Source organism: Oncorhynchus gorbuscha, linkage group LG01 (genome assembly GCF_021184085.1).
Source record: "Oncorhynchus gorbuscha isolate QuinsamMale2020 ecotype Even-year linkage group LG01, OgorEven_v1.0, whole genome shotgun sequence".
NCBI lineage: Eukaryota > Metazoa > Chordata > Actinopteri > Salmoniformes > Salmonidae > Oncorhynchus > Oncorhynchus gorbuscha.
Window position 1 is genome coordinate 96,659,218 of NC_060173.1, and position 17,052 is coordinate 96,676,269.

The 17,052-nt window shown below is 43.7% G+C and overlaps 1 protein-coding gene across 8 annotated transcripts in view; it reads left to right on the plus strand.

The window, feature by feature from the left end:
- Positions 1-17,052, plus strand: part of LOC124046694 (leucine-rich repeat and calponin homology domain-containing protein 1-like) — a 102,338-nt gene that overhangs the window by 75,252 nt on the left and 10,034 nt on the right. For 4 of the 8 annotated variants that reach the window (XM_046367405.1, XM_046367379.1, XM_046367422.1 and 1 more), the window contains exons 14-16: positions 840-956; positions 4,306-4,384; positions 5,714-5,830. In XM_046367405.1, coding sequence (XP_046223361.1) covers positions 840-956; positions 4,306-4,384; positions 5,714-5,830 — 313 coding nt within the window. The remainder of the gene's footprint in view (positions 1-839; positions 957-4,305; positions 4,385-5,713; positions 5,831-17,052) is intronic. The other 4 variants (XM_046367438.1, XM_046367389.1, XM_046367398.1 and 1 more) reach the window with 3 other exon arrangements.

Below are 17,052 nucleotides of genomic sequence, written 5' to 3' on the forward strand. Positions count from 1 at the left end.
AACGTCTTCCATTTAAGAATGATGGAGGCCCCTGTTTTTTTGGTGCAGACATTTTTTGGTACCCTTCCCCAGATCTGTGCCTGGACACAATCCTGTCTCTGAGCTTTACGGACAATTCCTTCGACCTCATGGCTTGGTTTTTGCTCTGACATGCACTGTCAACTGTGGGACCTTTTATATAGACAGGTGTGTGCCTTTCCAAATCAAGTCCATTTACCACAGATGGACTCCAAGTTGTAGAAACATCTCAAGGATGATCAATGGAAACAGATGCACCTGAGCTCAATTTTGAGTCTCATAGCAAAGGGTCTGAATACTTATGTAAATAAGGTATTTCTGTTTATTTTATTTGATTTGCAATAATTGATTCTGTATTCGCGTCGTCATTATGGGGTATTGTGTGTAGCTTGATGAGGATTCTTTAAAAAAAAAAATGTTTAGACCTATACTGCATGACCTCTGACTATGACCATTGTGTGAGTATGTGCCCCATCTGGGTGTGTCTGACGGTGTCAAACTAAAATATATCAGCATCTGTGTTACAGACTAAGACCCCTCTCCTGAGTTGGTGTGTGTTTAGTCTCCCTCCCTGAGCAAGCAGCAATGCACATCCTATTCCTGTCTGCTGTAATATAGCTCTGCTGCTCGATGGTAGTTGGATATTGTTAAGATGACTTGTTTGTAGTATAACTTATTTGAGTTGTGGTGAATGTTGTTTTGGAGCTGTATTAGAGTGTAAGCTTGTCTCCTTTGTAGAGTATAATTCTTTCTGGAAGTAAAGATTGAATTGGTGTGGTAGATGTACAAATAAGTTCCACTGGTTGGTATGTTCTATCTAGTGGGACACTCCTGATGGAGGCTTTGAGTTCCAGAAGAAACGAGAGTTGATTCTAGAGAGGGCCAGGCTGGAGGCCCAGCTTGCATACCAACAATATGAGACACATATGTCCAACCAGGTAACCCTAGTAATAAGCCATGGGTGGCCACGCCCCCTCAGGCTTTACCAGCCAATCCCTTCCTCTGACTCCCCTCATCTAGTGTCGGTGTTTTGTTGTGTGTGTGTGTGTGTGTGTGTGTGGTCACTAATGCCCTTGACCACTGGTCCCAAGTCAGTTTTTGTGTGAAGTGTTACAGTTCCAAAGAGGGCTACAGTAGGGGTAAGCTCATCCTAGATATGTGGTTAAGTGCATTAGAGGTTGAATCCTAACTCAAGATCCGTGCGTAATTGAGTTTCTGCAAAAAATATGCCATTGACTTCAATGCAAGATTGCATGAACGTTTACTTGCATCAAGTTAGGATTCAGCACTATGTGACCAGTAGGTGTGCTGGTGTGACCTCTATCCTGTTACCTAGCTAGCCAACCCATTACCCTTTAGACCTGTGTGTCGGTCTGCTGTTTTGCATATCTGTAACTTTGATTGTACTTTTGTTTACGCTTATAGAGGTACAATAGATGAAGGGAATTATTTGAAGCAGGTGCTTATATGTGTTGTGTTGATGTTTTTGTTGTGTCTGTGTGAGATTTTGTTTTGTGATGTGTGTAGCATGTTTCTATACTTTGCAGTATGTGAAGTTGACCAATAGTTTACAAACAAACACCCGACCCAGTCTGGGTCAATACCATGGAATCTGTTGCACAGATACAGTCTCCGGCTAATGTTTGGTCCTAAGCTTCAGAGCAAGACAGGGATTGGCTCACACTTTATAGGCCTAACCAAATGCTTTTGAACTTTACATTTACATTACATTTAAGTCATTTAGCAGACGCTCTTATCCAGAGCGACTTACAAATTGGTGCATTCACCTTATGACATCCAGTGGAACAGCCACTTTACAATAGTGCATCTACATATTTTAAGGGGGGTGAGAAGGATTACTTTATCCTATCCTAGGTATTCCTTAAAGAGGTGGGGTTTCAGGTGTCTCCGGAAGGTGGTGATTGACTCCGCTGTCCTGGCGTCGTGAGGGAGTTTGTTCCACCATTGGGGAGCCAGAGCAGCGAACAGTTTTGACTGGGCTGAGCGGGAACTGTACTTCCTCAGTGGTAGGGAGGCGAGCAGGCCAGAGGTGGATGAACGCAGTGCCCTTATTTGGGTGTAGGGCCTGATCAGAGCCTGGAGGTACTGAGGTGCCGTTCCCCTCACAGCTCCGTAGGCAAGCACCATGGTCTTGTAGCGGATGCGAGCTTCAACTGGAAGCCAGTGGAGAGAGCGGAGGAGCGGGGTGACGTGAGAGAACTTGGGAAGGTTGAACACTACGGGCTGCGGCGTTCTGGATGAGTTGAAGGGGTTTAATGGCACAGGCAGGGAGCCCAGCCAACAGCGAGTTGCAGTAATCCAGACGGGAGATGACAAGTGCCTGGATTAGGACCTGCGCCGCTTCCTGTGTGAGGCAGGGTCGTACTCTGCGGATGTTGTAGAGCATGAACCTACAGGAACGGGCCACCGCCTTGATGTTAGTTGAGAACGACAGGGTGTTGTCCAGGATCACGCCAAGGTTCTTAGCGCTCTGGGAGGAGGACACAATGGAGTTGTCAACCGTGATGGCGAGATCATGGAACGGGCAGTCCTTCCCCGGGAGGAAGAGCAGCTCCGTCTTGCCGAAGTTCAGCTTGAGATGGTGATCCGTCATCCACACTGATATGTCTGCCAGACATGCAGAGATGCGATTCGCCACCTGTGGAGCGAAACTTTAAAAGTTGGTTTAATTTCTCTAAAAAGCTCTAGCCGGAGGGTTGAAAACCCTATAGTGGAAACACACCAGGACCAAGGAAGAAGGAACAACAGCATAGCACATAACAAGCAGAAGACATTAGCTGTGTTTCAATACTCATACTAACCACACGATTTGTGACGTAAATTGAGTATGTAGTTTGTTTATTGGACATATTATGGATATAGTTAGTATGCCAAAAGTTCCCAAAATACGACTTGTACAAGCAGTGGACACTATTTCTGTGCTTTTAGAGCTTTTAGAGCCCATAATGCAATTATTCAGAAAATGGGCGTGGTTTCACAACTTTTCAGATTTGAAGAAAATGGCGGAAAATATGCAGCCGAAGTCTAACGAGAGCTGATACAAATGCATTGCTTTAGCTAATAATGACAAATGTTAAGAAAATGTTGAGCAATGTAATAAAGTAATGACTTTTCAAATAAGTTACTTTACATGTTATTTTGGATGACAATTTATTAGTTACTCTCGCCTTACGAACCACATAGCATATCATTACAGCAGTTGCTTGTATGTACCAGTATGTTAGCTAGCTACCTAACGTTAGTTGGCTACTAATACATCAAACTTGCCAGTATATGGACTATATGCCATCTAACTTACTGCTCAAAGTTTATTGACTTGATTATTCATGTAATTCCTAGCTTAGCTAAGTTGTTGTGCGTTCTCAATGGATATTATTAATGAAGTCGTAAGATGTCTAGCGAGTAATTTGTAATGCTAACAAGAAGTTGCATAGCAACAGCATCAACTTCCGGTAGACAGGCAAAGCACTAGTACGCTCAACTGAAAGGATACCGTTCGTTTACAGTATGCTAAAATTAACTTATTGTATATGCCCATTAAGTTTGTAGTATACAGTATGTTAGGGCTGCAGGTAGCCTAGTGGTTAGAGTGTTGGACTAGTAACTGAAAGGTTGCAAGATCGAATCCCCGAGCTGACAAGGTAAAAACCTGTCGTTCTGCCCCTGAACAAGGCAGTTAACCCACTGTTCCTAGGCCGTCATTGAAAATAAAAATGTGTTCTTAACTAACTTGCCTAGTTAAATAAAGGTAAAATAAATAATAATAATATGTTAGTATGGGTATTTGAACACAGCTATTGTCTGGCAATTCCTTCAAAATCTTCAACAATGCTCTAGCGTTGTCGCACACACAGAGAGACAAGGACCACTATTGGGGACAGGGCACACATCCAACACTGACCACTTGAAGAGAGCACTGTTACCACATACCAATACCAGCTACATGGCCATAGAAACAGTGACCTCAGCACAATCAAGCTAGAGGACAACTGGCCATAGCAGTCAATCTGGGTGAGGGTCAGAGAGAAAGGGACAGGGTGAGTTATGATCTAGTTAAGCCATTTCAGAGGTCATCTGTAGTGTTACATAGTCATTGTATAGGACACCAATCTGAATCCTGCACAAACATGATCTTCATTCACACACATACACCACCAGCTGTCTTGTCCCCAGTAGACCTAGATAATGTGTGTGTTGTTTAAGTGTACTCTCAGGAGAAGAGGGTCCCTAACCTTTATGTGTGTACTCCCTTTGACTCTCTACCAGGGAGAAGACAGAGTTCCAGGCAGCGGTACCACGTTTACCACTCCTCCCACCCCTCCCTTCGGGTTGAAGCCCCGCTCAGGTGAGTGCAGGCTGGGCATGGCACGCTATAAGGGTGGGTGATGGCGGGTACCCCTCTATTCTCCATAATCAATACATTTCACACATCTCAGTCAGATAGGTGCACAATTCCTCCAACTGTCTACACAGACTACAGTCCCTGATAGAGTCCATTCATGCGTTTCTCTCCAAAATGAAGACATGGATGCCCTCAATCCCCTCCGCTCTGCTTCTCCCCCAGACCCCAAATCCTCCCACACCCCAATACAACTTTTATTGGGTTAAACCATTAACCCAAAGTAAAAAAGACATGGGTTCAGTTCCTCCAATAGTCAAGGTAGACCAATAGTCAACACCCCCCCCCCCCAAAAGTCACAATCCCACCCCAGAATTCACAACTTCTAATGAGGCACATAATATCTCATTAACACCCTCTGTCCCCAAAACAATCATCATCAGCAGCAGTTGGGTCATGCTGTAGAGGCTACCGACCCAGTCCTGACTAACATGCAATGCTCCCACAATGTTTCTGTAACGCTGTGTGAACATGGCCCAGAGAGAAAGTGATGTGTGTTTGCTGAGAATACGTGAGTGTGAGTACTCTGCACCCAATCCCAAAGAGTGGCTATGGAGGAAGAGGATACAAACACACATACAGTCTCTTCCTTCTTTGAGTTAAATAACTGACGGACTGGTTAACTACATCCTATGGAATAGAGCCGGTCCACAGACGCTGGGTTGAGAAGAACAATGTCTCTACAATCCTTTGCAAATCCTGTCTGGTACTCCTCATGGTCAGATGGCTTTGGGTGCAGGTTCACTGAAATGACTCTCTAGCGTCTGATGTTCACTGCTTGTAGAATTAGAGTTAGCATCCATCCAGCTAGTTGCTACATACAGTACGTTACTACTGTAGTGTGTGAAATGTAGCTTTACCTGCTAACATTAACAGCATGTCATGAAATCTGTATTGTGAAATGGCACTAATATTGATTTATTTTTTTATCTTTGTTTTGTGTTTTTTTTTTTTTCTCTCATTTAATTTGTTTCTTCCTTTCCTCCCCCTCACCTTTACTCCCTTTCTATCTTTCTACCAACTGCTGCATGACCTCTCACACCAATTCTCACTCCAATCACATCCCTTTATCTAACCCAATCTGCCTTTGCATGCGATTGTCAACTGCCGCTGCCTGTTTCGTTCCCTTCTGTTTTAAAATTCAAACCAATTTTTTCGGGGACTTTTTCTGGTGTCTCGTGTTTTTGGGGTGTGGTTTCGGAATGGACCTGTCTTCTTCTACTTGCCCCCCCCCCCCCCCCTGCACCACACCACCCCTCCCCCCTCTACCTCTAGCCCCTGCCTCACTGCCCTGCTCGCCCCAGCCCTGTTTCCGCCCCCTCCTCACACAGGCCCTGTCCGTCGATAAAGACACTCCCCCTAGACCAGGCGATGGAGTCATGCACACCAGTGGTAGGTCATTCCTTTCGACTATTCGGCCAATCGGAGGCCTCGAAAACAAAATGACTCGACAGAGTCTCAAATGTTTGCAAACAATGTGCATTTGTATGTTTTTCCTCTCTTTCTATCTATCACACACTCGCTGTGATCTTTCGTCTCTACTCTGTGTATCCCTCGTTCCAAGCCATGGGTGTGTGTGTCATGAAAGTGTGCAGTGTACTTTTGCGGTCACATCTGTGCCTTGGACCACATGTTTGGGTCGTTTTGATGACTCCGCTCCCTGACTGTGTTTTACACCATGCCCAAACCGGATGCGTGCGATCGTGCGCAAATTGATTTTGTCCCCCGACACCAAACATGATTACAACATGCAGGTTGAAATTTCAAAACAAACTGAAGCAATTATATTAATTTGGGGACAGGTCGAAAAAGCATCAAACATTTATGGAAATGTATCTAGCTAGCTTGCAGTTGCTAGATAATTTGTCCTATTTAGCTAGTTAGCTTGCTGTTGCTAGCTAATTTGTCCTGGGATATAAACATTGAGTTGTTATTTTACCTGAAATCACAAGGTCCTCTACTCCGAAAATTAATCCACACATAAATCGGTCAACTGAATCGTTTCTAGTCACCTCACCTCCTTCCAGGCTTCTTTTTCTTCTTTGGACTTTATATGGCGATTGACAACTAATTTTCATAATAAGGTGCATTACCACAACCGACCTCAGTTCATCTTTCAATCACCCACGTGGGTATATGTTCCTAAAACCCAATGAGAAGATGACAGGTGGGTATATGCTTCTAAAAACCAATGAGGAGATGGGAGAGGCAGGACTTGCAACATGTTCTGCGTCACAAATAGAATCAACTTCTATTTTAGCGCCTGGCAACGTAGACGCTCGTTGGCGCGAGCGAGCAGTGTGGGTACAATGATAGAATAACATGTATTTGTAAATGTATTTTGCAATGCTCGTGCACGCGATACGACCGGTGTGGTAGGCATGTTAGGCTTGGCAATATACCGTTTGTACCGTATCCGGGGTATACTGAAATACCAACGATATGATTTTGAATACCGTTAATACAGCAGCAGCTCACGGGATGGTGTGCTTCACCACTGCTTATAACTAACTATAAGTTATTTATAAATATAACAAATATAACATACATGATATCCAGCTATGCATTTGGTTTGCTAACTTGCTATCTAAGTGGTTAGATGTCATGATCAAGCTTCTTGGTTACAGCAGAGACATTCAATCCCCTCCTGGATCAAGATCCCTGTTGCCTACATTGTTTTGTGCATCCACATTTTTTAAATGTATTGCGCCCCTTGTGTGCACTTCCGGTAATATGTATACCCCGGTATGATACAGAAACGGTATGACAGTATGAAAATCTAAATTACCACCCAACCTTAGTATGAGGGGAGGGGGGGGACTCTGCCACTCATGTGGAGTGTGAGGGCACACTCGTCAAATTTTGGGCCGATTTTCTTAATTTTAGGCTCAAAAGAAGAGCATTGTCCTCTTATATCTGGTAGACTAGCTGCAGAGAAGGGGAGGAAGAGACAAAATAGAATTTTGAAATTAAGTAGAGTTTCCCCTTCTCAGCCTATTTGTTAGCAAAATTTGTATGCAAATCTGCAATTCTGGAGCCCTATTTTACCAGTAAAATTCATGCAACAAATTCATGCCAATCATTGGTTTAGATATTACACAACAAAATACCTTTATGATGCATTCCTACTTGGATATGTTAGATGAAACAACTTATTTCTTGAATAGGTATAAGTCTGGAGCCCTCCTGTACCCAACAATACTAACACACACATCCACATACTCTAAACACACACATCCACATACTCTAAACACACACATCCACATACTCTAAACACACACATCCACATACTCTAAACACACACATCCACATGCTCTAAACACACACATCCACATAAACTAAACACACACATCCACATACTCTAAACACACACATCCACATACTCTAAACACACACATCCACATACTCTAAACACACACATCCACATACTCTAAACACACACATCCACATACTCTAAACACACACATCCACATACTCTAAACACACACATCCACATACTCTAAACACACACATCCACATACTCTAAACACACATACTCTCTGACACACATGCACATTTATACACACGGATTTGTGTGTTTCTGTGTCTGGATACAGTAAGTTGTTTCACCACATTGTGTCTGACACAGAATGTGTTCATTCCCCCTGCAGTTATTAGAACAGCATGTGTCTCAGTATGTTCACTCCCAGTACAACCACAGTCCAGATCTAGCAACACACATAGACATCCTCCATTAAGTCTACTCTGATACAGGCTCTGCATGAAAACCTATTAAACACAGACACCGGATCTGTCATGCCAGGGCTGATATGGGTGGGAAAGCAGACTGGGTTCATACTCTCTCTCTCACTCACTCACTCACTCACTCACTCACTCACTCGCTCGCTCGCTCGCTCGCTCGCTGGACTATCTGCATAGACCATTTTTGTACTCTTGACTCATCACATACACTGCTGCTACTGTTTATTATCTATCCTGTTGCCTAATCACTTTACCCCTAACTATATGTACATACAGTGGGGCAAAAAAGTATTTAGTCAGCCACCAATTGTGCAAGTTCTCCCACTTAAAAATATGAGAGGCCTGTCATTTTCATCATAGGTACACTTCAACTATGACAGACAAAATTAGAAAAAAAATCCAGAAAATCACATTGTAGGATTTTTAATGAATTTATTTGCAAATTATGGTGGAAAATAAGTATTTGGTCAATAACAAAAGTTTATCTCAATACTTTGTTATATACCCTTTGTTGGAAATGACAGAGGTCAAACGTTTTCTGTAAGTCTTCACAAGGTTTTCACACACTGTTGCTTGTATTTTGGCCCATTCCTCCATGCAGATCTACACTAGAGTAGTGATGTTTTGGGGCTGTTGCTGGGCAACAAGGACTTTCAACTCTCTCAAAAGATTTTCTATGGGGTTGAGATCTGGAGACTGGCTAGGCCACTCCAGGACCTTGAAATGCTTCTTACGAAGCCACTCCTTCGTTCCCCGGGCGGTGTGTTTGGGATCATTGTCATGCTGAAAGACCCAGCCACGTTTCATCTTCAATGCCCTTGCTGATGGAAGGAGGTTTTCACTCAAAATCTCATGATACATGGCCCCATTCATTCTTTCCTTTACACAGATCAGTCGTCCTGGTCCCTTTGCAGAAAAACAGCCCCAAAGCATGATGGGATTTTTGCTCACCGTTCCTGTGATCATTTTGACCCCACGGGGTGAGATCTTGCGTGGAGCCCCAGATCGAGGGAGATTATCAGTGGTCTTGTATGTCTTCCATTTCCTAATAATTTCTCCCACAATTGATTTCTTCAAACCAAGTTGCTTACCTATTGCAGATTCAGTCTTCCCAGCCTGTTGCAGGTCTACAATTTTGTTTCTGGTGTCCTTTGACAACTCTTTGGTCTTGGCCATAGTGGAGTTTGGAGTGTGACTGTTTGAGGTTGTGGACAGGTGTCTTTTATACTGATAACAGGTGCCATTAATACAGGTAAAGAGTGGAGGACAGAGGAGCCTCTTAAAGAAGAAGTTACAGGTCTGTGAGAGCCAGAAATCTTGCTTGTTTATAGGTGACCAAATACTTATTTTCCACCATAATTTGCAAATAAATTCATAAAAAACCCTACAATGTGATTTTCTGGATTTTTTTCTCATTTTGTCTGTCATAGTTGAAGTGTACATATGATGAAAATTACAGGCCTCTCTCATCTTTTTAAGTGGGAGAACATGTAACAATTGGTGGCTGACTAAATACTTTTTTGCCCCACTGTATCTACCTCAATTCCCTCGTACCCCTGCACATCGACCCAGTACTGGTACCCCATTAACAGTATATAGCCAAGTTATTATTACTCATTGTGCAGTTATTTCTCGTGTATTTATATGTTTTTTCTCTCTGGATTGTTGGTAAGGGCCCCTAAGTAAGCATTTCACTGTTAGTCTACACCTGTTGTTTACGATGCATGTGACAAATACGATTTGATTTGACATACAGCTTCATACTGGTCTATCATCTGTTGCTCTACTCCGGCTTCCCTTCTATAGCTCAGGGTATTTATGTATTTATATTTGAACTGTTAGATAATGGTCTCACTGGGGATATCCCTCTTCTATCAGGAGGAAAACGGAAGCTGCCAGCAGCCATTTTCCCCCCAGGGCGACTCATGTTACAGGATTGTTTAACATGTTCTAAGGGTGCGTTTTATGACATCAGCATGGAGTCAAAGTCAACATGAGCATTTTATTACTCTCCCGTTGCTAATGATAACAATTTTATCTGTATATCACTTTTCATTTACAACCATTTTCAAAGGGTTTTACAATGCATGTGTAAGAGTAAACCACCAATGGCAGGGTAAAAGACCAATATGTATTATAATAACATAGACATGAAGAAAGAATGAAAGAAAGAAAATAAAAATGTTCAAAGGAGCAGTAATGTTGAAGAGGAATGTTGGACAATCAATCATATGGAATATCCTAGTAGTGAGAACAGTGTTGATAGCTGCATATTTGTTTTCAATAAAGAGCCAATCATAGCCACGCACCAATAAACAGGTCAGGCCTCAGGGAGGTGACATCACCAGTAACCAATAGGAGTTTAGATCAGGAGTGTCTGACCTTATTAACAGCCAATCAGGTCCCAGAACCCAATCTACGGGCACCATTCCAAATCAGTGTGTCTAGGGTCACACCACCAGCAGTAGTTGTTGGTAACACGGTTAGCCTGTTTGTGTGTGGATGTCTGAGGGCAGAACTACGACGCAGAATGACTGTACTGATACTGATGACCTTGTGCTGTAGTAGCTGTTATTGACCTTTGACTTTGTAAACAACACCAGCTGCCAAGAGATGTTACTATCCTCTGAGTGGGTAATGTCACACAGTAGCAGCATTAACTGACTAGAAAGGAACCAGGATTGGAAACTTCCTCTGTGATACAGGAATTCCTTTTGGGGTAGAACACCACTGGGTGGCCATTAGATAGTGTTAAACTGGGTTTGTTGTTGAAAGCAAGACACACATAGAGATGTAATCCTCTATCTTTCTTTCTCTTGTCTCTCTCGCTCTTTCTCTGACCACATCACTAATCAGTGTATGCCCTCAGAAGCTCTATCAATGTGTATAACACTGGAACAAATAAACGCCCTGCCATTACAAACACAGTAGTCATTTTAGAGGAGATGCTATCTATTCCTCTAGAAGGCTGGGAGGGAGAATAGTTTCAAAGGAGAGAGGGGGATGTAGAGAAAGCATCTCTACTCCACTGAAGCTAAATGGACCTTGGGAGAGTTGGCTTTGCCCCTGAGAGCTTCGTGGAGGAATGCTACCCTGCACTCAACCCTCCACCTGACCCCTTTTACCCTCTCTTTTACCCTCACCCCTTTACCCTCTCCCCTGACCCTCGCCTCCTCCTTCTCCAGCTGGGCTTTGTGGCCAGGGGTCTTCCTTGGCAGTGCCCAGCCTGGCTTGGTACAGGGCAGGCCAGTGTCCAACATGCCAGTGTAGCCTTCTGGAAGAGAAGACAGGGGAAATGCCAACAAGCATGCCCCAGAGCTTTGTTGCACTGCCAAGACACAGTCAAAACCTGACAGGACATATCTCACATAAATCTCTCTCTTTCATATTATTTTCTCCTACTCTCTCTAACAGTAATGGAGTGAGTTGTTTTTATACTGGAGCCAGAGAGGAGTAGTACCAATGTTCTAACTTCCTGTTTTCTGACTATTGCCTTTGTTTACCGAAACACAGTTGTTTACACAAGGAAGTTCACCTTGGATTACATTTTCCTCTCTCTCTCTCTCTCTCTCTCTCTCTCTCTCTCTCTCTCTCTCTCTCTCTCTCTCTCTCTCTCTCTCTCTCTCTCTCTCTCTCTCTCTCTCTCTCTCTCTCTCTCTCTCTCTCTCTCTCTCTCTCTCTCTCTCTCTCTCTCTCTCTCTCTCTCTCTCTCTCTCTCTCTCTCTCTCTCTCTCTCTCTCTCTCTCTCTCTCTCTCTCTCTCTCTCTCTCTCTCTCTCTCTCTCTCTCTGAGCCAATGCAGTCCTGTCAGCAGGATGAGGAATGTTCTCAGTCTCCATAATGTATTTCATTTGTCAGAACACTTTATGGCTGAATGTTGACCCTGTCCAACTGAAAGGCTACATCCTAAATCTCCTAGAGAGAGTGAAATAAATAAAAGAGGAGGGACATAGAGAGAAATGTAGACACAGAGGGAGAGAAACAGAGAGGATGAAAACAAAATGTAGACAGAGCAGACAGCAGACGCAGGGAAAGGAGAGCGAACTGGAATGTGATAACAATAGGGGTGTGAGGTGAATTCAGACTCCTAGACTGCCCAGTCTGCCTGGGTATGAATAGTGTATGCAGTAAATTCTGACCGGGTCACAGTTTCTGCCTGTTTTGATTTAGTATCCATCCACCATCCATGGCACCACAAGTTATTTAGACTGGACTGAGCAGGGCTGAACTGTGCCAGTTTACTGAGAGAAATACATGCTGAGGCTGGCTGGCTCACTGACATTAACTTCTTTGAGACGATGTGAACAAGCGCTTTTTAACTGCAGTCCATTATCATTATTTTTTATGAAGGACCAGCTACAGAGAGTGTATACGTTTTTAACTTTATAACTGTCATCTCCATGACTACACTGTCTGGACCAATGACAGGATCTTGCTGTGTCATCGCTTTGGGACCAATTTGTTTGGTGAAGAAATATTCGGAAGCGTTGTTTGGTGCTAAAACTGTCCAGATGGTCTGCTTGCCTGAGCATGAGGGAGAGAAAGAGAGAGATGTTGCCCTGTAGGATACATTCATGCTGTGCCCTTCCAGAATGTTCTGAGACTCTGTGCTGTGTCCTTCCAGAATGTTCTGAATGTCTGTGCTTTGTCCTTCTGTAATGTTCTGAGAGTCTGCTGTGTCCTTCCAGAATATTCTGAGAGTCTGTGCTGTGTCCTTCCAGAATATTCTGAGAGTCTGTGCTGTGTCCTTCCAGACTATTCTGAGAGTTTGTGCTGTGCCTGTGTGTGAGCCCAGAGTGTTATGTTCTGAAATGTGCTAAGAGGCAGTGGCTCCTTTTCTATGCTTTCCCCATCTCTCCCTCTTTCTCTCTCTGCTGTTCATTCACTCCCTTTAGGATGCCCAGGAGAACACCACTCAGGATTAGCCTCCGATTACAACAAAATGCACAACTATCAAATCAAACTATTTGTCACATGCGCCCGAATACAACAGGTGAAGTAGACCTTACTGTGAAATGCTTACTTACGAGCCCTTAACCAACAATGCAGTTCAAGAAATAGAGTTAAGAAAATATTTTCGAAATAACATTAAAAAATAAATAAAAGTAACACAATAAAATAACAATAACAAGCCTATATACAGGGGGTACTGAGTCATTGTGTGGGGGTACAGGTTAGTCGAGGTAATTTGTACATGTAGGTAGGGGTAAAGTGACTATGCATAGATAATAAACAGCGAGTAGCAGCAGTGTAAACACAAAGGGGGTCAATGTAAATAGTCCGGGTGGCCATTTGATTAATTGTTCAGCAGTCTTATGACTGGGGGTAGAAGCTGTTAAGGAGCCTTTGGACCTAGACTTGGCGCTCCGATACCGCTTGCCGTGCGGTAGCAGAGAGAACAGTCTATGACTTGGGTGACTGGAGTCTTTGACCATTTTTTGGGCTTTCCTCTGACACCGCCTGGTATAGATGTCCTGGATGGCTGGAAGCTTGGCCCCAGTGATGTACTGGGCCGTTCGCACTACCCTCTGCCTTGCAGTCGGAGGCCGAGCAGTTGCCATACCAGGCAGTGATGTAACCAGTCAGGATGCTCTCGATGGTGCAGCTGTAGAACCTTTTGAGGATCTGAAGTTCCATGCCAAATCTTTTCATTCTCCTGAGGAGGAATAGGTTTTGTCATGCCCTCTTCCCGACTGTCTTGGTGTGCTTGGACCATGTTAGTTTGTTGGTGGTGTGGACACCAAGGAACTTGAAGCTCTCAACCTGCTCCACTGCAGCCCCATCGATGAGAATGGAGGCATGCTTGGTCCTCTTTTTCCTGTAGTCCAAGATCAGCTCCTTTTGTCTTGCTCACATTGAGGGAGAGCTTATTGTCTTGGCACCACACAGGCTGTCTCATCGTTGATGGTGATCAGGCCTACCACTGTTGTGTTGTCAGCAAACGTAATGATGGTGTTGGAGTCGTGGGTGAACAGGGAGTACAGAGGGGGACTGAGCATGCACCCCTGAGGGTCCGCATCATGGGCGCTCTCATGTGTGTCAGGGTTGTTCTCAATTCAGAATTTAATTGAGAATGCCTCATAAATTAAAATGTTTATTTTTTTTCTACTTCACCTTTATTTAACCAGGTAGGCTTGTTGAGAACAAGTTCTCATTTACAACTGTGACCTGGCCAAGATAAAGCAAAGCGGTGCGACACAAACAACAACTCAGAGTTACACATGGAATAAACAAGCGTACAGTCAATAACACAATAGGGGGGAAAAGTCTATATACAGTGTGTGCAAATGGCGTGAGGAGGTAAGGCAATAAATAGGCCATAGTAGCGAAGTAATTACAATTTAGCAAATTAAACCTGGAGTGATAGATGTGCAGATGGTGATGTGCAAGTAGAAATACTGGTGTGCAAAAGAGCAGAAAAGTAAATAAAGACAATATGGGCATGAGGTAGGTAGATTGGATGGGCTATTTACAGATGGGCTATGTACAGCTGCAGCGATCGGTTAGCTGCTCAGATAGCTGATGTTTAAAGTTAGCGAGGGAAATATAAGTCTTCAGCTTCAGCGATATTTGCAATTTTTTCTAGTCATTGGCATCAGAGAACTGGAAGGAAAGGCAGCCAAAGGAGGTGTTGGCTTTGGGGATGACCAGTGAGATGTACCTGCTGGAGCGCATGCTATGGGTGTGTGTTGTTATCGTGACCAGTGAGCTGAGATAATGCAGCGCTTTACCTAGCATAGACTTATAGATGACCTGGAGCCAGTGGGTCTGGCCACGAATATGTAGCAAGGGCCAGCTGACTAGTGCATACAGGTTGCAGGGGTGGTTGGTATAATGGGCTTTGATGACAAAACGGGTGGCACTGTGATAGACTGCATCCAGTTTGCTGAGTAGAGTATTGGAAGCTATTTTGTAAATGACATCGCCGAAGTCGAGGATCGGTAGGATAGTCAGTTTTACGAGGGTATGTTTAGAGGCGTGAGTGAAGGAGGCTTTGTTTGCGAAATAGGATTTAAATAGATTTAATTTGGGATTGGAGATGTTTAATATGAGTTTGGAAGGAGAGTTTGCAGTCTAGCCAGACACCTAGGTAAATTAAATTATTGAATTTGAACTGAGGTAGTAAACAGGATACAGTCAAATTTGAATTAAAGGAAATGTTATTGTATTCAGTGAAATTCTACTACCTTTTCTGTTCTATATTAGGTGAAGTCTATGTACACCTGAGTGGCGCAGCTGTCTAAGGCACTGCATCTCAGTGCTAGATGCGTCACTACAGACCCTGATTCGATTCCAGGCTGTATCACAACCGGCCGTGATTGGAAGTACCATAGACACCGCACAATTGGCTCAGCATCGTTAAGGTTTGGCCGGGGTAGGCTGTCATTGTAAATATCAATAGGTTCTTAAATAACTTGCCTAGTTGAAAAAATATACACTGAGCACACCCCCTTTTGTCCTCAGAACAGCCTCAATTTGTCGGGGCATGGACTCTACAAGGTGTCAAAACCGTTCCTCAGGGATTCTGGCCCTTGTTGACTTCAATGCTCCAAACAGTTATGTCAAGTTGGCTGGATGTCCTTTAGGTTGTGGACCATTCTTCATACACATGGGAAACTGTCAAGCGTGAAAAACGCAGCAGTGTTTTGGTTCTTGACACAAACCAGTGTGCCTAGCACCTACTACCATACTCCGCTCAAAGGCACTTTGGCACACACACAATCCATGTCTCAGTTGTCTGAAGGCTTAAAAATCCTTCTTTAACCTGTCTCATCCCCTTCATCTAGAATGATTAATGTGGATTTAACAAGTGACATCAATAATGTGTCGTAGCTTTCACCTGGATTCACCTGGTCAGTCTGTCATGGACAGAGCAGGTGTTCTTAATGTTTTGTACATCTTTTACATAAAACATCAAACATGTCATTATATTGAATTGCACTGAATTACATTCTACTTCCTGTTACTCAAATTCACATTGATTCAATTCGATTTTCAACTCATCAGTTGAATGTGAATTAATTCCCAGATTCAGAATTGAGCACAATCCTGGTGTGTGTGGTGCGTGAGTTGTTGATGGGGTAGTCAGTGAATGCCAGGCAGTCTCTGTTTCTCCATCTGTGTAAAAGTGATTGACAGCCTGTCAGTATGGGCCTCTAAGGACCAAACATTATCAGAGAGAGGAGGGAAGGAAAGAAGAGGAGAAAGGGGGAGGAGCTTATCATGTCCTAATTAATTAACTCCTGTGTTTTATCACTGCGTGACCAGCTTTAAGATGAGTCCCTGGTGTCATAAACCGTTATTGTTATTGTCAGGGCCAGGAACAGCTGAAGGAGGGTTGAGTTAAATCATTCCCCCATGCTATATTGTGACTGGCTGTATCTACGTACCCCCTCGTCTGGCCAATGTTCTGCTGCACTAGTATGAGACCTCTGTGTGTTTACAATAATTGACATATCTGTGCTTCCTCTCTACATGGTCACGTCTCATTCTGTTATTGAATGTTCCCCTCCCTAGCCACATTCACACCCTCTATAATAGTCAACATCCTGTTCTGTCTATGGCGGAGGAGTGATCGCCCCTCTCTACTCTATATCAGCCTTTCATGCTTCTGGATGAGGCCTGTGTGTGTGTGTTTATCTCTAACTTCCTACTGGGATAGCCCCTCAAGGAGCCATTGCCCCTGTAAGAGATGGTCAGATAGGGCCAACGTTATTAAAGTCTAGTGTGAAGTCTATGCATTCTCCTTTCCTTTTCCCCAAGCGTGGGTTTAAATGGCCAGTGACTCTTGGGCTCCCCCATGTGGTGTGACTTTGTACCACAAGGCAGAGCTACAGAATGTGTTCCATGTAGTGGTGTGTCACTGAGCTGTAA